Raw genomic sequence first — 21,375 nt, 5'->3', positions numbered from 1 at the left:
TTAGTTTCGGGTTTCATGCATAGCTTGCCTATCATATACTAGGTGTTTGTACTTGTAATTGGTTTGGGTTATTTGGGTGTGAGTGATTTTTTTATCTTTGCATACAGAGAGAGAGAGCTTCTGTTGAGAAGTTGGAAAGCCCGTACTTAGGGAGTACGAGGGAGAGTCTAAGTGTGGGACTTAGACTGGGTAGAATAGAGTCCTATTCTGTAGCAAGTTTGTTGATTATAATAGGTTGTAACTTGGTGTTTGCCTTATTATAGTGAAATTGTTTGTGTTCGAAATCCCTAAGGTAGGGTCAAGGTTTTACTTCTAGTTGGGCACTAGAAGGTTTCCTCGTAAAATCTTGTGTGCATTGAAGTTCCTATTTTATTCTGTTTTATATTTAAAAAGTAGTCACTAGGAACTCACCTACAATTCACCCCCCCTCTTGTAGTGTTCGTCTCAACTAACAGTTTGTTAGGGCCTGTTCACATTTACTTAATTTCAGTTCAGTTCAGCTTCAATCATTTCAGTTCAATTCAGTTCAACTCCAATCAGTTCAGTTCAGTTGAATTCCTAATTTTCCTCTCTCATAAAACATTCATTTTAGTTCAGTTCAGCTCAGTTCAGTTTAACTCCAATCGGTTCATTTTAGTTCAGCTCCGATCAATTCAGTTTAAACGTGAACAGACCCTTAATTTATAAAAATAAGTTTTAATCGGAAATAAACTTAAAAGCGCGGGGTTGAAATATAATTGATATAGATTATTGCCACCCTTGCCAGCATCTACAGCAAGTCCATCAGCAACTTCCCCCTATGCTGGCGACCACCACCACCACCACCTTACACCCACTTCCTTAATTCTCTCTTCTCTTACGCCATGAGAGCATTACTCTTCAAATATCTTCGAAAAAACCCAGTTTATTTACACCAATTACCTGAATCGCCAATCCAATTTGGCCCATTTAATCACTTCATTCAAAGAAGATGGAAAAAACCCGCGAATACTGCTCAAACGCGGTTAGAAAGTCGAACCCGGGACCTTAAACTTGATTTACTGACATCCCAAATCAGGAAACTCAATATTGCACTCCACCTGTTCGACTTAATGTCTCAGAGAAGACGCCATTATGTTTCTGTTCAAATTATGTCTCGTTGGAATAATGTAGTTGGTCTTAATCTTAGTATGGGTGATTTTCTTGGTAATTACCCGCATGTTTTTGATGTTTTTACGCACCCTGTTAGGAAGAATGTGTGTTGTAGTGTTACAAGAAAGATGATGGCTTTGATTGAGGAAGAGAGGGTTGTGATGGAGGAGTGTGAATTGGATAATGTTAAGCGGGTTAAGAAGCTTTTGATGATGTCGAAAGAGGGAATGCTTCATTTACATGCCTTACGATTGGTGAGGCGAGAGTTGGGGTTGCCAGTGGATTTTAGAGAGTCGATACTAGGAAAGTATACCGATGATTTTAAGTTGGTTGATCTTGAGGTTGTGGCTTTAGTTGAGAGGGATGAAAGTTCGGGAGTTGGGGGTGTCGAAAAGTGGAGGGAAAAGGAGTACAAGGAGAAATGGTTGAGTGAATTTGAGACTAAGTATGCATTCCCTATAAATTTTCCTACAGGTTATGTTATAGAGAAAGGTTTTAAAGACAAGCTAAAGAATTGGCAAAGATTGTCTTATGTGAAACCTTATGAAAAAGAGGTTAAACGGAGTCATACTAAAGCTGGGATTGAGCGTTTTGAGAAAAGAGTTGTGGGAATTTTACATGAGTTTCTGAGCTTGACTGTTGAGAAAATGATGGATGTTGAAAGATTTGTACATTTCCGGAAGGATTTGGGGATTGAAGTTAATTTTCGCGAACTCTTGTTAAAGCACCCTGGGATATTCTATATCTCTACTAAAGGTGACACTCAGACAGTTTATCTTAGAGAGGCATATAGCAAAGGTGAATTGATTGAATCTAACCCGTTCTATAATGTCCGAAGAAAAATGATGGACCTCATGTTGCTCGGTAGGCGCAATACTAATGAGTTAAAGGCTGACAAAGCAACTTATGAGGAGAAGAGATGTGCAGAAACTGATAAGATTGTGGAAGGGACAAAAGATGGAGACTGGGTTATTCCGCTGTTAGAGAGAACTGATGATTGAAGTTTCTGTGAATGCTGGTGAGGATATGTGGGCATCTAGTGCATTTATATCATCTTATTGCTTAAGGTTACAACTTGGGATTTATTTATTCAAGAGTCATATTGTCAAGTTTCTGAGCAAAATCTTCATACTATCGTTTTGTGCAGAACTATTGAAAAGTTTAATTTAAAGCACGGATTGCTTTGTAGTTGAATATAACACATTATTCAATGAAAATGTTGCTAGAGCTGAAGTGAAGAGTCAATATTTCTAAAGAATGACAATCCCATTGATGTTTGTTGGTAAACTTGAGTGTCATCTTTACATTTCTGCTGTAGGTTTGAAGTTCTGATTTTTGCTGGTCATCCTTTCATTATATTACTATTCATATCAGAATGGTTTTGGAATAATCTGGAGCAATGATGTAGACAAGCTTTATTTAAGTCAAGGTCAGTATATATCTATGGCTTGTGCATAAAGAATATGTCAACTAAGTAGAACTATATGAATGTGGGCAGATTGCAGGAGCTCAAGCAGAGTTTGACCTTATCTTCAATACTGCATGTTAAAAGAAATACTAATATGGTAGTACTAATCTAAAATAATGTATGACTCTTAAAGTTTTAATACCACTTGGTGAGGAATTTCTTTTATAATGCGGTAAGTAGAGCTTCTTTGTGTTACTGTAGGCACTATATGGGAGGCTGTAGTCCAGATGAGGCAACTATTGATGTTATCCTTTGCTTGGAAACCATTTCTGATCTCAATGTAAGAGAAACACATTGTTGCTTGTGGTTGCTAGATGACTCACACTTCTTTGATGACCTGAATTTTTTTGTTATGTACATGCAGGAAGATGCAAAAGTTCATGGATGGATTTCTAACTTTGGTATTGGTACAATCCCTGAAGATTTTAGCAGCCTGCTTGGCTAGGTAACCTAACTGGCACAACAACTTTTATATTAGAATGTAATTAATTTCCATATTGTCTGTTTCCATGTTGTCTGATGCCGCCTGCTTTAATACTTTGTATTAGTTTAATGGGTGCTCAAGTACAAATAGTCCGAATGTAACTTTGTAGAACCTTCAAATGATCATTTATCTTGTTACAAATATTTATCGATGAAATTTTGGCTTCAAGTTTGGGAATATGATGACAAGTATGAATATAAATGTTCCATGGTGGATATTTGACTAGAGCAAACGTGGAAGATAATGCTACAAAGTCTAGGATGATGATAATGCGATTATTTCTCATGATGAAACATTTGGTAGTCAATGATGGTAAATGGTTCGTGTAGTATTGGAAGGAAAGTCACATGCCAAAGTTCATGTTAATGTAACTCCGTCTCAAATTGGTTTTGAAGATTTATAAAGAATATCACGTATTTTGGGCTGGAGTTGCATGTTGACAATGGTATGGAACCTTCCTTGCAAAATTTCACACAAATCCATGAGCTAATTCACTATTTGTCACTGTCCACTGATTTGTTGAAACAAGTTCCTATTAATCCTATATCGTGCCCAAAGTAAATACAAGGCTGTGCCTAGAATATCTATAAAGCTTTGATTAAGATAAAATATTTTACTGCTTTTGGCTGCAAGTTTTATTTCCGTGTACAATAGAGGAGTTAGTTTCAAATAGATTTTCATCTTCAAGCAGTTATTGTTAAGTGTTTAATTTTCATATTTATGTCAAAATATTCAAGAACATAATCCAGCTGGTGTGAAAACTCTTCAACCTTGTAACTCAGTTTATATAAAATTTAATTCTGATTATAGCTATGTTTGGAAGGTATTACAGCGATACAACCTGAAGGTGAGTGGAAATGCTATGCTATGAATTCTATCCCAAATTATTAAAATAAATTATCCTAAATATTGATTAGCTTGTTAAGATCTCTTAAGAGTGGAGAATAGTTAGAGATTCTTTAACTTGCTTTAAAAGCTTACCAAATGCTTGCAGATCTAATTGTCAATTTACGAACAAAGTTGGTAGGAATAACTTAAACCAAGGCGATCCTGTATATGTATCATGCATTTATTGGTGTTGACTTAAATAGTGCATAAGAAGATTTGGGACGGAGATACCTCTTGTATGAGATTGCGTTTTAGTTCTCACGTTTCATTAATTATTCTACTCTTTATTAATGACAGTTGTTGCATTTAAGAGTAGTTGTGATTTAACTTCCTTTGTGCTCTAGACCATCCCACTCCTTCAAGCTATGAGTATGCTACTTTTAAGAATTTTTTTGGAAAAAACTGTGTACTTATCAATTTATCAATGGGGGGGGGGGTGATTTATTCATTCGTTTGTTTAAATGACAGGTGATTGTTATCTGTATTTTTATTTGTCTAGTCATGTAAAATTATCGTATCTTTATGGTATTGGCATAAGGGTTCTTATTCTGTGGAAATATAGGATCAGGCTGATAAAGTAGCCCTTGGTATTTCTCCCTTAGACTTCAGTTTTCTTTGTGATAGTCATTTTAGCCACCTTACTTCTACCATAACTCCCCACCCTGCGAAATTTTCTTTCTTTTCCCTTTTTTGGCTTTTGGATGGGAGGGGAGTGGCCAAAAAGAAAATTAGATACAAAATAAAAGATGTACAGATTTTTCTAACAGAAATATGAAGATAAAAGAGTATTTCATATTCCAATTTGTAGTTGAAGTATATCTCTCTGATGTTTACATTTAGTTTCTTTAGTATACAACATGTATGCTTGATTCTGTAGTCGGGAAGCATCCAATTCTTGAATATGTTTAAAGTTTAATTACAATAGCATTGAGGTAGCTTTATTCAGAAAGGCAATGCCTTTTGACTTTGGTAAGTTGAGAAATGAGTCCAACAAATTAGAAAGAGGAGCAGTAGGACAATGATAAAGAGTAGCTTCGAAATGACTTTGTATACAGCTGCATACGTGTTTCTTGGGGAAGTTTCAAACTGTGCCATGTGCTGAGTTAAGCTCCGAACCACCTGAAAGTCATAAATAACACTGCATTATGTCAAGTATAAAATTGAAAAAACAGTATTTCAAGTCATTGATTTCTATGCCCCTGTTTACCTCTGTATCCGAGTTGTCGGCCGCCTGGTGCAGGAAATGAGAGATTGTGTTAGTCAATGGTAATTTTATTGGAAATAGAAAGAGAAGAATTAGGACACACATTCCTGCTATCCGGTTTTACTCTGAATGAGCCAAACACATTAAGTCTGGTTATATCTAGATTATTGGGAAGTTCTATGTCCATAAGTTACAAATTTGGAATGATTAAAGGAAAAACAGAGGGAAAAGTATAGTAATTACAGTAAAAACATGAGGTTTGTAAAAAATGGCATTCCATACTTAGTTTGATGAGAAAATTACTTTAGTTCTAAAATTAGGCTTCCCATCATTATAATGTAGGAACAATAACGTTTTACTGCATGAAGGAAAGACTATATATGGAGAGAATAACAGCATGCCTTTTGGGTGGCTGCGGCCTTACTATTGGCTTTGGTGCTGGCTTTGGAACTTCATAGCTTGGGATAGGCACAGTTTTCACCTGCAACAGGTTTTTATTAGTAAAATAACCTTAATGAAGTGTATCTTGTATGGAGCTGATATGACCTATTTTTAATGGAAATGAAACATACCAGATTCCTGTATTCAAGATTGTAGAACATTTGGATGTATCTTTGCTTGGCTTGCTTCTCTTGATTGTTCAGAATTTTCCAGAAGGTATACATGCATCCCATGTTTAGCAGTTTGTTCGCATATATCTTCCATGTGTAGCTGCACAAGAGTACAAGAAAAGGAAACAACAATAAATGCCCTGTCTCAAAGGATTACGGTGACCAGCGACATACAAGTATGATTCATTTGACTAATAGCTCTGTTGGTTGGATTAAATTTTCTTTGATATATATATATATATATATATATATATATATATATATATATATATATATATATATATATATATATATATTGCTATTACCATTCATAGATTCTCTGTAAACTGGCTGCTGAGATCTTATTCCAGTATTCATCATCATTCATACATTTCTGGAAAAAGTCAGCAATTTTGTTGCTTGTCACATCTCCATTGTGGGGATCAATATGAAAGCCAGAGACACCATCAACGATAATCTCTGCTGGCCCCCCTTGATTTGTAGCAAAAGTGGGCAATCCACAATTCATTGCTTCAATGACTGTGAGACCAAAAGCTTCATATAAAGCAGGTTGCACAAAAGCACCTCGTGTATCAGCAATGAAACGGTACAGCTCCCCGTTTCTGTACTTATCAGTCTGGGCAGCAATCCATCTAAATTGGCCATTCAATTTGTAATTCTCTATCAATGAGTGCATCTTCTTAATTTCAGCCATTTCTTCTCTATCTTTGGATTTTGAGGGATCAAAGAAACCTGCCACAACAACAAGGTTGACCAGACTCCTGAGTCTTTCATTCCTCGCATACCACTCAACCAGTCCAGTAATATTTTTCACTGTATCCAGCCTTGCCATGGAGAAAATGATGGGTTTCTTCTTGTCTTCTAGGAATCCCCTGTTAGAAAAAATATACTTAGTTGCTGAAAATTGGAAAGATAGATGACAGGTTCCCCTCCTTCCACCTTGAGGACAAGGTGCATGTTTGGGAAGGGGGTATTGCAAGGGGTCAGCCTAGGCCCTTAATCATATATGCTCGAAGGAAGCCCAAGAAGAAGATTCTAGCAACTTGATGATGGGTGGGAAATTCTGTTAGGAAGTTTGTTATGGGTTTCAGGGTACTTTAGTAATTATGGGAATAAGTTTGTTATTCTTAGCTGTAGAAGAGGCTAGATGCTGAGTATCTGATTATATATAGGAGTTTTGTAATAGAGAAGGCATGCAAAATATATTGATTGAGTTAGTTTGTTGGAGAGATTCCTTCCTCTCGAAAGAAGGAGAGCTGTATTGATTAATTTCTCTGATTATCAATACAACATACCCCATTTCTGTCTCTGTTCTTTTCTGTGTTTGGCTCGGTGTGTGCTCTGTTCTGATCCAGGTCCCAGCAGAACGTTATCTTAAAAGTATGATACTTAGATGCAGGTTTTGTATCCTTTTGTACTTACATGTGTTCATCATTATCCTTATTATTGTACAGTAATTCTTGAATCGCTGGATGGAAGTGTGTGAATCGTCTCTGTGCTTCTGTGGAGGGAAAGTAGACAGTTTGGTCTGCTCCAGGTGCAGCAATATTGAATTTGGGGTCAAAGACATTGATGCCCGAAGCCACCCTGTATAGTCCTGGGAGAGTGTATGCTGCATGGCTTTCATACTGACCAGGTCTTTCTTTGCTGCAAAAGATCAACTCCATATAGTATTTCTTGGTCAGAAATTTTTCAAATTTATTGTCCTAAGGCTAACAGTCAGAAATTGTGATTAAATCTTATAAACAAAGCTTTGGATTGAAGATAGATTACTATCTATGTATAGATCTTATAAACTTGCTTTATGCTCCGGAAAATGCAAATAAATTCATATTTTGGGAATTTCAAAACTTTAAGTATGAAGTATAAAGTCTCAGTGTCTGACCTTCCTGCAATTTCTTGAAATGTGCTCGTGATGATGAAATCTGCTGAATTCATTGCTATTATATCTGCTGTGAATTGACATGAAAAGTGGTACTTGGAATCCTTTTTTCTCCAGCCAACATCTGAATCTTCATATTTCGTCTTTTCTAAGGCGTGTGCTATGGTGGCCTATTTTCAAGATAAATGATGAATAACAAAACAGAGATATGATTCTTACTATGTATTATTTGATGCTATTTACCAGTGTTACTCCAAGTTTGTTTGCCATGAGAGACGCAACCAGGTTTCCATCAGTGTAATTTCCAATTATAAGGTCAGGCTTTCCTTCCATAAGCTCAAGGATTTTGGTTGTGGCATCCTGGTGTCATATGAAAGAGAAGTACTTAACAATCAGAGTGATTTATAATGATCTCAAGTGGTAAGTCAATATATAATTTAATGGCTACATGCCTGTGTAAACTTCTCTAGGTATGGATATATGTCAAAACGAGAAACCCATTGGCGGAGGATTCCATTCTCTGTCCTAAATGGGACGCGAAGAATGTTAGAGTACTTGGTGCCCTCAATTGATTCGAGTTCCTGATTGCACTTGGTTCCTTGAGAATCTGGTATTAGTCTGGTGACCTGTGTGTCACATCACCAATCAGCTGTACTTTCGAGTTTCATAATTTTCAATGAAATTATGATTTCATTTGAGATTGTACTCACCACTAGAATTTGAGGCTTCACAGTAAGCCCTTGATTCTTGATTCTGATGAGTAATTCCTCTTCTAATGCTCTGACTTGATCCAAAATATAAACCACCTGCAAAGGCATTAACAATAATCTTATTCATGTACTTAGTGCTTCTTTTGCAGGCTGTTTTAGCTACCAGACACATACCTGGCCCCCAGTATCTGGCAAGCCAAGAACATTTGCTTGACCAAAGTAACCATGTATTGAGAATATCACAATATTGAAAATTGTTGGAAGCCTGCCGAAGAAATTCTCCACGTTCACTGGGTCTGGTGCCTGGAGCACCTCGGAGAGAAAACGCATAGTCTCTTTGACTCTTGCTGCAGTATCACCCCATCCTTTCTCAAAACCCCACTCCTTCAGTCTGTTAAAAATATTGGTATTAAGTCTTCTATTTTATTTTTGAAAAAACTGAAATAATTCCTTTTCTGATGTGTTAAGTCATAATGGTGTACCTCAACTCGAAGGTCTGAAATGGTGTATCAGCAGGAAATGATGAAAGGAACACCTCAGCCACAACCAGTGCGGCCTGCAGCTTTGCTGGTGTGTTCAGTGTCTCATTGATCATTAGGTTCTGCCAAGATTAAATTCAATACATGAGCAATAATTTCTAAATAAATGCACGCAATTATGTTAGTTTGGGTTCTTACATCATCGTGTTGCTTCATTGACAGCAGGTGTTCCACAAGAGGCTTTGCAGCCTCCTTCTCTCCCCAGAGCTTTGAACTCAAGAACTTTGATATAAAATTCATTCCTTTTCCTATTGAAGAAGACAAAGCAAGGCGTGGGGTAGAATATTCGAGTGCCCCAAAGTCCACCTCTAGTGCATTATCATCCTTGGCCCTGTAATGTTCACACAAAACATTCTGTTGTAAGCACCATTTTTGAAGAAATGGAATTCTGCTAATATATCAATGATAAAACTACCATTTCTCATCATATATGGTCTCTTTGAATTTCAGATACTCAGTTGCATTGATGCCTTCGACTGTGAGATCGTTGGCATTTACTTTAACGTATTCCCAATAGCCAGGATTTGGTCTAACTGCGAAGGCAACATGGGGCGGAACAACAGCTGCCTCCTGTGGATTTTCAGACAAGAGAAACTTTTAGATACCTGTAAGTTACCTTTCACCCTCTTAAAAGGATGAGAAAAATGAAGGGAAACAAAAAGATGTGTTTGGTTTGGTCATCAAATCATGTATTTTTCCAATGTAATATACCTGAGTCGAGCACAAAATATAGCCTAGTGTGCCTTCTAAGACTTGAGTTCTGTCAGCAGGATCATCAATGGATTTCTCAAGCTCGTCCATAAGATGATGAAGCTTCATCAACCGTTTCCCCTGTTGTAAATACCTAGAAAAACACTTTTTCATTAGGTATCTTCTTTCCCTCAATGCTTCTGGCATGTTATCAGCTATTGAGTCGGATTTCATCAATGCCGGTGAAGCAGCCATGATGTCTAACTTCTGTAAACTATATTACTCGATTTTTTTTCGAGTATCTTAGGGGAGGGGGAAATGATTTTTCTTATCTTTGGCTATGATTTGTGAAGTTGATGCCCGATATCCGGGTATATATAGTTTTAGAAGGTGGTCTAAGACGAGTACACGGTTGGACGAGAAACACAAATCCTTACAATTACGTCAAAGGTATTGGATAGGGCAAGAACATTATTCCTTAGTAAGAATCTCCTGAAAAGAATGCATTGGAGAAGGGAGATACCTTGTTTATACTATGTTTAGAATAACATTTTTTGCTTTACTTTTTCTACTTTCTTTCCTTCTTTTAGTCGTATTCTTTGCCTGTCCAAGCCATGCAAGTAATTTAATACTTTCGTAAGCAATTTATGAAGTTTTGATGAGTACTAAAGTACTATGATTCGAATGGGAGAATGTAAAGCATACGAAGTTATTATCTGTCTTTTTGAAAAAGATTGGAGAGCTGAGAAAATACAACATAATCTGCTTTATAAATAAATCTATAATCTATAATATTATTAAATCTCACGAAAATAACGTGTTGACGACATGTGTGACTCCATGTCACAATGAGATTTATTACATAACATGACATGGATGATGACATGACGCCACATATACTTATTTAGACCATATTTAATCCCCTCACAACCTTTGAAATGTCCAATTTTTATGACCATTATTAAATATCATGAAAATAACATGTTCACGACACGTGTCACTCCATGTCGTAATGCGATTTATTTCATAGGATCACATGGATGATAACATGACAACACATATACATATTTAGAACATATTTAATCCCCTCACAACCCTTGCCCATATTTAATCCCCTCACAAGTCACAACCATTGAAATGTCTAATTTTTATGACCATAATATTATTAAATCTCATGAAAATAACGTGTTGATGACATGTGTCCCTCCATGTCATAATGAGATTTATTACATAGCATCACATGGATGATGACATGACACCACATATACATATTTAGAGGATTTTAGACCATATTTAATCCCCTCACAACCCTTGGAATGTCCATTTTTTATGACCATTATTGTATTTAGACCACCTTGATTTCCCGTGAATAAATTCTTTTTTACTCTATAAAATTATTATGCAGTTCCCTACTTTTTTTTAAGCAATGTAATTCCCTACTTAATTGTAAAACATATACTACTACATCTCTCTTTCGATTTTTTTTTCTACTTTTTATTTAAACTTAAAATAATTTTTTCAACATATTATTAAAACTTAAGGTAATTCATTTCTTGTAAACAAAATCCAAGACATCGCCGCGCATTAAACTAGTTATATTTATCAAATGGAAAAAATATAGATAAAACAACTTTGTGTCAAATATGGGATCTATAGTTTATTTAATTACAAAATTATCATGCTCACCACACAAATTTTTAATTTATTTACGATTTAGCCATTCAATAAACAAAATTTGAAAGGTTAAACTAGGCTTCTTAGGAGAAATGTAGATTTTGCATTTTACTGGGTTATTTATCAATCGCTACAAAAATATTGTAGCCAATATAATGACTTAATGAGGGATCCCAGATATTTATATGCAAGATAAATAAATTCATTTATCTTGGTGGCAAAATTATAAATATTTTTACATCTTAAATAATAAATAAAAAAAAAGGAAAAAAAGAATCATCATCTTCTTGCTCACTACCCACCTCCATGGTCTCTTCCACCTTTGTTTATTTCCGACACAGCTAATCACTTCATCTTCTTCTTAAAGCTACTTCAATGGAGACCAACAAACCTTGACATCACCATTTTCGGCGGCTTTGCCGCCAAATCTAACAAAAGCCCTAAGTAAAAATATAGAATTTAGGGAATGGTTAACCCTAAAGGGTAGGTGATTGTTGTTTGGTTGTGTAATTTTCCTTCTCTATTGAAGTTTACATACCATTGACTGAGCTCGTGAAAAACACAAGTTGTCCGACTTCCATGGAGCTGTTTTGAAGCTTTTCCATTTTCAACCTCTCAATAGAGTAAATTGTCCTAAAATACCAAAAGACCCTTATTTATAATCTGAAATGACGTTTTTGCCCTTAGATAAATTTACCATGTTTTTCACAGATAAAAATTGGATTTTCTCCAATATAATTATTTGGAAACTTTGTTATATTTCACTTTTTAAAACGGGTTTTCCTGCTTCTAATTCGTTTTTGCAAAGTAGCACCTTATATGAGGTTGGGCTTGTATAGAGGTATTAAAACGAGGATAGAAAAAATAAAAAAAATTATTATATACTTTAAAAAAATAGATATACAAAAACAGTGAGATATATACACCATCCATTCCTAAATCCATTTTTTTTCTTTATCCTTGTTTTATCCTTAAAACGACTACCACTATTTTAAATTTCATTAGCCAATTTTTGATTTTTTGTTGGTCAAACTTTCTACAAATTTTTTTCTCTTCCAAAAATATTTAGGAACTTTTATAACATCAATTTTGAATTTCCTTCAAAAACATAATTTTGAAAGAACAAATTATTTTTGTAAAAAAAAATGAATTTTTTAAAAAGAAAAATCATTTTTAAGAAGTTTGACTAACAAAAAAAATAAATAAAAACTCTACCAATGAAAATTAAGTATAGTGGTAGTCATTTTAAAGACGATTATTGTAGAATTGGGCCTTCTTTTCCATCTTTCTTACTTTATTCTTCTTATATGCACTCATTTATTTTTCCATTATTAAAAACAAGAGTCATCAACAAAGCCAGTAGAATTTTCAGGGATTAAATGAGTATATGATTTGAAAGATTAATTAGACACATAAAGCAATGAAAAAGAAATAGTCTAATTAAATATCATTACTTGCTTTTTTAATTTGATATGGATGTTGTTTTTACAATAGTTCTTATGTTTATCTAATTAAAAAGTATTGTGTAGAACAAACTCACCATAAATCCGTTCACACAATGGGTCGCGCACATATTCATTTGAAAGCACATTCATGATCCACTTCTTGTTATCCTTTTTCTCACTCATGTTATCCTCTACGTTTTCGACTATACTTCTTTTTCACCAATACAGTTACCCAATCACATATTTACATTTCTTTATTTATAGTTTCACCGTTTCTTCTTCTCCATCATTATTCTATTTAAGAAAAATGGGAAAGAATAATCACACCTTTGTATGATCTTCTAAAAACAATCTCAACTTCATTTATTATTCTAGAAATAATCTCACCTTTGACTACCATCTTCTTTAAACAGGCAATTTGACCTACAATCTATTAAATCGTATTTTTTTTATTATAATTTTTTTTGTGAAAATTCTAAATTCCCTCTCCTCCCATCTTATAGCAACCACCATAACCACCACCCCATAAACCCTTGCCACCTGAATTGCAACCTCACCTCCACCCCCTGCCGCCTAAACAACCCCAAACCCCACCCCTCCCACTTAGACAACCACCCTCACCCCAAAAACCCCCTCTCCCACCTGAGCTGCTTGTGTGATTCCTTAATTGACATAAAATTTGTAACTATCTTACTCTAAGACCCCTATTGAGCCATGCGCGGCATGGTGTGCCTAGACAAAGGCACACTACGGCTTGGCTATGGTGCTAGGCCTTGTACATAGTACTATACGACCCTATAGAGTGGTTGATAAAGTAAATAAGGGCATGGTTGCCTCTATAAGTAGCTTGAGTAAGCTAAGGTCTATTGGATGGGCGTAGATCCAAGGGTTGGGGTCAACAACCTATTATTGTGTTACTGTCATTGGCGTGTTCACTAGTATTTCAAGCCTATGTCAATAAAAAGCTCTTTAGGGGGAGCAGTGTTACTCATGGCTTGGTGCGGCCATGGGTGCATCATTGGCTAAGGCCATGATGCATGGTCCTAGTGTGGCGTGGGATACCTAGACCTTAAGCACAAGGTTGTCTTGATTACATAAGTGGGCTTAATGACTTGGGGTTTTGAGCGAAGGCTCGTGGCGAGCCTTTTCTGGTGCGTGCTTAACCTTGGGTGCGAAGCAATGCGTCGGTTAGGCTACGATATGGAGCATTAGAGTGACGCAATGCTTGGAGAAGTTGCGTTGCTTCGAAGCGATGTGACGCATGGGCTATGGCACGGGACACCGAAGCAACGTGATGCTTGGCCGTGGTGCGGTGCAGCGAAGTGACGCGTTGCTTGGTCGTTGACATGGTGCTAGCAGAGCAGCGCATTGGTGCGATGCAATGCGAAGCGTTATGTTGCTTGGTGCGGATCAGCACCAATGTGCGAAGTGGCATCTGATGCGAAGGGGTATCTGGGCGAAGGGGTGCTTTGGATAGAGGCGTTGGTTGGTGCAAGACGACAATTAGTGAACCGTTACGTGGCCTATGGGATGGACACTCTTTTGAAGCGATGCAACCCTTCACATTAGGATGACGGTATGTGGATCAAGGCAAAGCAAAGAGACACGAAATATAATGGTGGTGATCCATTATGTTTGGGTTTGGATTGCTGACTTGTATTAATGATTAGTTAGTGCATGGGTGCCACTTGGAACACATGCATGATAAGTGTCTATTCGCATTGGAGGGGGTTGTCCTCCTTTGCCTATAAATAGATGACCTTGGGGGCTTGTCCAAGGCATCCAGAAACTATTGTGTAAATACATTACTTATGATATTAATAAAAGTATGCCTTGTGAGAAATCCTAAAGTGTTCTATTTTTTCTATATAGTGCGTTCTCATAAAAGTAAGTGTGAGAAGTTTGGCTGGTTAGTGAATCTAACGCCATCATAGTTAGCGAAAAATTAAATGTGACACTTACCAATATCAAATTTGTTACTATCTTACCAAGCTCATTGGACTGTTGGATAAATCTATTGACAAAATTGCATCAATGAGCCTCACCAAAGCTTAACACATTATCTTCCATGATTTGCATGTAGTTGAAGAAAATCACATGGAAGAGCAAGAAATAAAAGATAAATTTTAGCTAAATAAAGTAAAAAAAATGAAAGCCAAAATCCAAAGTGAACCCATAAAATGGTAGAGGAAACAGTTAGGGTTTTATGGGATTTCGATTGGCAATATGCTGTGGAGATTTTCTTGGTGGGGATCCAGGGATAAGAAAGGCGGGGCAAAGAAGGGGTAGGGTAGCTAGGGACAGGGCTTCCAGGATGTGGTTAGATGGATTTTTTTGTTCCAGTTTATTATTGAAAAATTAGAAACTAATAATCTCTCTTTTATCTTTTTCTGCTCAAAGCAATCCCACCTTTTCGAATTGTTAGAATAATCCAACCTTTGACCCTCATCTGCTTAAAATGAGCCTTTTACTGGTTTGTCAAATTAGTAACCTATTTAGTGACTTAACATGTGTCACCTTCTTATTGGCTTTCTTTTTTAAAATATTTTTTTAAAAAAAAGGATAATTAAAAAAAAATTAAAAACCCCTTCTGTAGGGAATATTTCAAGCGTTAATCCCCTAGCTTGAACCCCACTGTGATCATACACTAAAGTACGGTGGCGTTCAAAGGGAAAGAAGATAGAGCAAAAGAGTCTCCAACAAGTTTTAGAAATTTGTAAACCGTTCACGAGGTGAAGGTTACACCCCTTAACGATCCAAGAGATCGTCAAATCCATAAGGTCTTGAACCAAATAGGGTTCGGGGATGAAGGTACAAATCCAACCTAAAAGAGATTGAACCTGCCCTAATAATAGGCCTCTACTTTATTCTGATCGTATTCATGTGCGCTTTCTTACTAACACACAATCAATAGGATTACCCCAAACCCGTTTAATCTATGTTGGTTAAATTTAATGCACAAATAAAACTATTATTAGCGATCACTTGAATTATAATCATATTAACCCTAAACAAGATTATTAATTATCTTATTAAACGTGATTACAAATACCAAATTCCCTTTAAACGTGCATAAAAGGTGTGATCAAGCAATAAAAATAAATATCAAGCAACATAATAATCAGAATAAATTATAATCAAAATAATCATAATAATAATCAAAACAATAATCATCATAATAATAATTATAATAATCATAATTATAATAATCATGTTAAAGCATAATATTAGCAAGATCCTAGGCATGATACTAACAAGATTAATAACAAACCCTAGCATGTCACTAAACAATAAAAATTATATATTTAACCCTAACATGATACTAACATGAATAAATATTAGGAAGAACATAAAAGGCATCATAACAATCATACTTAATATTAAAGTTACCCTTGACATGATACTAGGAATATCATAAAAACAACCTAAGCATGATTCCTACATCATAACATCAATTAAAACCATCAAAATACTTACTTTGATGCCTCATACCTCTTTCTAATAACAAAATACACGAGTTAGTAACTTCAAGGAATAACAATAAATATCATGCCTCATACCTTTTTGAGAGGCTTCGAGCTCTGTCGCTGCTGAAATATCTCTGGCGCCAAGAATTGACTCTGTCGCCAGACACTGTGACCTAGCGCTAGGCGCTAAAAACTATTGCCAAACGCTAGATGTTTTCGTCTGGCGCTGGAGTAGGGTCTTCCCTATTCTGCTGCACCTGTATTTATTTTTTACTATAGAACTTTGCTAATCTCTTTAATCATCTTAGGGTTGACCTAAGGTTTAACATTGCTTGACTCATTGACTTGACACAACTCAAGGCATAAACTTGACTCACTGTGATTGACTCGAGGTTGACTCGACTCAAAGTGTTTTTGACACATGTGTTAGACTCAAATCAAAGTGACATGACCCGACATGACTCAATGCGTACATGACTCGTGTGTGCATTGTAATGTGATCGTGCGACTCGAAAATGCAAAAAAGCAAAAAATTTCCGTCATTTTTGTGGAGGGTACCGACTTTCTCCCGAAAAAGAAAGACGCGAAAAAAGAATCGAAGTTTTGAAGGTGCATGTTGAATGAGCTTAGTTAAATGTTGTTTGATACTATCTCTCAAGGTTCAAGGATTAATTCATCCTAGGCTATCTCAACTGTTGACTCAATGATGAAAGCATTTGGATAACTTAGGCACGGAGGCTAAGCACTTCATACTTCGTGATGCAATGAAAATTATGATTGATGAGTGATGTTGATATGACAAGGCATTCTTTAGCGGTGTGTTAAGATTCCATGACAAAGGGTTCCTAAGGGAAAGTATATTTGGTCATGTATCTGTGCGGTGTGTGAAAGTGACACTAAAGTTAGGCCGCAAAGGCTAAGTGTGTGGGAAAATATATTGAAAAGAGTCAAATGGTGGTGACTCTTAGGCTAGGTAAGCTAATGATGTAGGGACCAAGCCCCCAAGTCTAGCTCTAAATAAATAGGGATGAGCATTGGAGATCCCTTGATATGATCATGGTGTGTGAATGTGAATGTGAATATGAATGCATGTTTATTACGGTCGCACCTCGATGTGAGGTTGCCTACGTATCCGTTAGGAATCAGGCCAAACGTAGCTCTAGCTGAACCTCGCACAAGTGTGTGTATACCTCAAAAAGGTCTTTTTAAGGGTTGTAACGTGGTTAGGCTAAAGGTTATAGAAGAAGGGGATAAAAAGGCTCAAGACCCTAGATAAGCCCCCAAGGTGTGCAACCTTGCTTTTGAGTCTTTATATTTTTATGCTTGAGGCTTGCTTCTCTTTTTTTGCTTTATATTTTTTTGCTTTAGCATTTATTTTATTTTAATAAGTGTGGGCAATCCCGATCATGCGGTCTATCACTCACTTGGCATTCATGTTTCTCAGGCACGGTACCGAGCACTCGATAAGAGACGCAATCTGAGACGTGTTCTTATCAAAGACATTTTCATATCAAAGACATTGGAACAGTTACCCTTTTGTACACTTTTGTTTATTTTTTTATTTTTTTTTACTTATTTATTGCTTTTTTTACTATTTTTTTTTTATTTTTTGAAATCACTCAAGCTTTTGAAATTGCATAAGTTGCACACCATCCCATCCCAAGGTTAGGTAGATAAGGGTTGAAAAACTGAAAGGTCTGTCATTAGACGAGGCTCAAAGAGGTTTATGAAGAAAGGATTGTAAATTAGAAAGGTGAAAGGCAATATGATGTGGCTACAAGGGGTGACTCAAATCATTGGTATACCTTGTATTTAGTTCGACATGGATTTCTTAATTTTTTTTAATGCAATATAATGAAATGATCATATGTAAGAGAATAAATGGTCATTTTATTAAAAAGGGAAAAAATAAAGAATCTACAAAATTAATCTTGGGGAAAGGATAAATAAAGAAAAAGAAAAAAGATGTCATGAAATCTCGTCATTTAAAGGTTGCCTTATGTCTTGTATTGTTTGCTTTATCATCACTCGCTCTTCTTGTTAACTGGAGATATGGGAAGCTTGTTATTATCAATCAAATGTTGGATAACCTCTTTTAGCTTCCAACAACTCTCAGTAGCATGACCCCTACCTTGATGGTACTTGCAGTGCACATTTGGATTCCAACTAGGCAATCTTTTCTCAAGGGGGGGATCTTGAAGAGGTCCAATAGGAGTAATGAGTCCCTTGGCATGGAGTCGATCGAAATCATCATCGTAGCTAATTTCAAAAGGGGTAAAATCCCTTTTTTGTTGCTTTCTAAATCCTAAGATCTCATTAAGGTCGAAAGGACCAACACTATTGCTAGAGTAGGTGTTTTCAGAAGGAGAAGGATAGTCGTTCTTCTTCCCTTTACAACCACTGTTACCATTGTTACTAATCTTGGCTTTCTTTTCGCGCGGAGGAACATGAAGGAGATTTGAATCAATGAAGTCTTGAACAAGATTCTTGAGGGCGAGACACTTTTCAGTAGTGTGACCGCGACCTCTATGGTATCGACAATAGGAATTTAGATCCCAATTGAGAAAACGTTTTTCAGATGGAGGGTCTTGATTGGGACCAATGGAGTGAATATGACCTTGATCACGAAGGCAGACAAAAGCTTCATTATAAGTCATTCTTATTGGTGTATATTCTTCAATGGTCCGTTTTGCCCGTGGCTTAGGAGCATTGAGTTCTTCATTAAACTCTTGGCGAGAATTTTGTTCGATGGCCATCACCCGATTGGCTAATCCTTCTACCACATTTAAGAGCATGGCATCGACATCTTGCAGTTTTCGGACGTCCTCTTTTAGACTTGACGAGTCTTCCCGGGTATAATCTAAGAAGAGACTTTCATCCTCCTCAATTATGGACACTTCATCAAGAGAGGTTATATAAGCTGTCTCGATCATGGGTTCTCCTACAGGTGTGATAAGAAGTGATGGATCGAAGGATGTTTGATTTTCTTCGATCGCTAGAACCTCGAAAGTTTTATTGTCATCGATCAGATCTTGAATAGATTCTTTGAGTTTCTAACACTCCTCGGTGTCGTGACCCTTTCCTTGGTGATATTTGCAGTGCTTATTAGGATCCCACTTGGGTGGCCTGGCTTCTGGAACTGGATCTTTTATGGGCCCTATGGGCATGACTAGTCCTTTGTGGTGTAGCTTCTTGAAAGTTGTTCCATAACTCATACCAAGTGGAGTGAGCACCCTTTTTGACCTTTGGATTCGTGATTTAGAGGTGTTCGTAGCATGTACCTCATTAATGGGAGAGGAAGAAGAACGATGGTCGTTCTTCTTTCCTCTCGCACTATTATCTTTCAGAAGGTCATCTTCAATGTCAATGCCTATGTTATACACAGCCTTGAAAGTATTCAAGTTGTGTTGGTATTTTAAGTGCTTTGAATACTTCCCTTGGATATTCTTGATAAACATCCTCACAGATTCCTTTTCAGTGGGAGTTTTGACCATATTAGCAGAAGTTTCCCTCCATTTGTTAAAGAAAGAAGTGAACCCTTCGTTTTCTTTTTGTTTTAACATCTCAAGTTGTCTGTGGTCTGTTTCGTCTTGGATGTTGCACTTATATCTATCTATGAAAGGGTTTGTTATCGACTCCCAAGAAGAGGTTTTCTCTTTCTCGAGAGAAAAGAACCATTGCTGGCAAATGGTCTCAAGAGATAGTGAGAACAGAGAGGGGAAAACCTTCTTATCGATACCCTTAATGTTAATTATAGTTTCGAAAGCTCTTAGATGAAAGTAAGGGTTATCTGTTGCCTTGAATTTAGGGATGTCAGTGGCGTTGAACATATGCAAAAGAAGTTCCTTGTCTAGCGAGACCCCTTGCGAACTCATGCCCTGAAATTTATAATCACTAGATAGCTTTCTCAAACTTTCTTGCATGAGGTTCATTTGTTGTTGCTTCACAGGGTCATCAATTTTGAGGGTTAAAGCCTTTGACACCTCAGTCACGTCATTCAATTGATTCCTAAGTTCATTGACCTCTTCTTGACTTGCCATTATCTTTTTAGCCTTCCTCTTTTGACGAATTGGTTTATCAAAAAGCAAGGCCTGAACAAAGGTGTTGTCCTTGATTAATCGTCCTTCTCTCCTCGACCAAGTACTGTGGAAAAGGAATTTGGGGATATTCATTGTTAATTATTTGACTCAAACTTTATTCAACATGCAATGGATGGAGGAAGTGAAGAAAGATTGGAATAGAATGTGAAGAAAAATGATGTAGATGGAGGGATATGAAGAATTAGGAATAGAATGTACCCCCAACTCAAATGACGGAAAAGACCGACTCATGCATGAACCTAAGACATGGTCATGGTGACATATACTCGAAGTGTGTGCTAAGACTAGTGAGCGTAGGTGATATGTTAAGACTCGTATCATGACCATGTGGCTAGACTATGTGACTTAGTGTCTAGACTCAATTAATGACTTAACAAGGTATGATTGACAGTAAAAATTAACCGAATTATTTAGCAAACTGGTTAATTAGACACTAGGTGATGACTCGATCAATAATCCGAACTGTCGTCAAAACGACAGGACTGGCGTCGCACTGTGTAGTGTAGCGCCAGACGATAGAGCTGTCGCCAGGCGCCACACTACACAAAGTGGCGCTACAGCTCATATTTTGGCGCCAATGCTAGAGCTTCAATCTGAGACTGTTTTCGGTGTTATTAATCAACAGGGGCATGCCTAAAGTCGTGCTTGGTCAATTCTGATTAAAATACTAGACTTTATTTACTCAAATTAATTAATCAATTAATTAATTAGGCAAAGTTCTTTAAGCCATTAATTTATTAAATCTCAACACAAGTCAAACAAACGATTAAGAAAACATATATATGCACAACAAATAATGCACAATTAGTTAAGTAGGAACAATATGATGCAATGAGTTTGCAACATGGCTCTAGTTCTCTAAAGTTTGGGATATGGTATAGTCAATAGAGGGTCCATGGTTAATTGTCCGGATGCACCGCGCGGAATCCTAACCGTGAAGGGTTGGCGTGAGTGGATGGGACACCGCGAGTTTAGAAAAACTCGCTTCCATGGTTTGGTGAATTCAACATTCTCGGATGTACCCTTTGTTGCTCAGAGCGTTCAATCAGGTAGATGGAGCATGAATTCCCAGAGGGTTATGT

At 36.6% G+C, this 21,375-nt stretch overlaps 2 protein-coding genes across 5 annotated transcripts; one reads left to right on the top strand and one right to left on the bottom strand.

The window, feature by feature from the left end:
• The first annotated feature begins 712 nt into the window (after nt 1-712).
• LOC110708259 (protein ROOT PRIMORDIUM DEFECTIVE 1-like) lies at nt 713-4,411 on the top strand. 2 transcript variants are annotated; one of them, XM_021886352.1, is made up of 4 exons: nt 713-2,149; nt 2,630-2,696; nt 2,801-2,879; nt 2,964-4,411. In XM_021886352.1, the coding sequence occupies exon 1, from the start codon at nt 864-866 to the stop codon at nt 2,130-2,132; it is 1,269 nt and encodes a 422-aa protein (XP_021742044.1). In that variant the 5' UTR covers nt 713-863; the 3' UTR covers nt 2,133-2,149; nt 2,630-2,696; nt 2,801-2,879; nt 2,964-4,411. The 2 variants fall into 2 exon arrangements, with proteins under 2 accessions (XP_021742044.1, XP_021742043.1); XM_021886351.1 differs by lacking the exon at nt 2,630-2,696 and adding an exon at nt 2,450-2,560.
• Nucleotides 4,404-10,142, bottom strand: LOC110708258 (sucrose synthase 7-like). Of its 3 annotated transcripts, none has more exons than XM_021886350.1 (15): nt 9,629-10,142; nt 9,333-9,487; nt 9,056-9,248; nt 8,861-8,979; nt 8,553-8,769; nt 8,379-8,474; nt 8,121-8,294; nt 7,912-8,028; nt 7,672-7,838; nt 7,209-7,433; nt 6,092-6,658; nt 5,748-5,886; nt 5,570-5,656; nt 5,179-5,202; nt 4,404-5,090 (listed from the first exon to the last, which is right to left on the bottom strand). In XM_021886350.1, the coding sequence occupies exons 1-15, from the start codon at nt 9,860-9,862 to the stop codon at nt 4,914-4,916; spliced, it is 2,691 nt and encodes an 896-aa protein (XP_021742042.1). In that variant the 5' UTR covers nt 9,863-10,142; the 3' UTR covers nt 4,404-4,913. The 3 variants fall into 3 exon arrangements, with proteins under 3 accessions (XP_021742042.1, XP_021742040.1, XP_021742041.1); XM_021886348.1 differs by having other exon boundaries at nt 5,600-5,656; nt 9,629-10,141; XM_021886349.1 differs by having other exon boundaries at nt 4,937-5,090; nt 5,577-5,656; nt 9,629-10,140.
• Between the last annotated feature and the right edge of the window lie 11,233 nt (nt 10,143-21,375).

The sequence above is a fragment of the Chenopodium quinoa genome, unplaced genomic scaffold (assembly GCF_001683475.1).
Source record: "Chenopodium quinoa cultivar QQ74 unplaced genomic scaffold, ASM168347v1, whole genome shotgun sequence".
Taxonomy (NCBI): Eukaryota; Viridiplantae; Streptophyta; class Magnoliopsida; order Caryophyllales; family Amaranthaceae; genus Chenopodium; species Chenopodium quinoa.
This window is presented reverse-complemented; position numbering and strand designations above follow the sequence as displayed.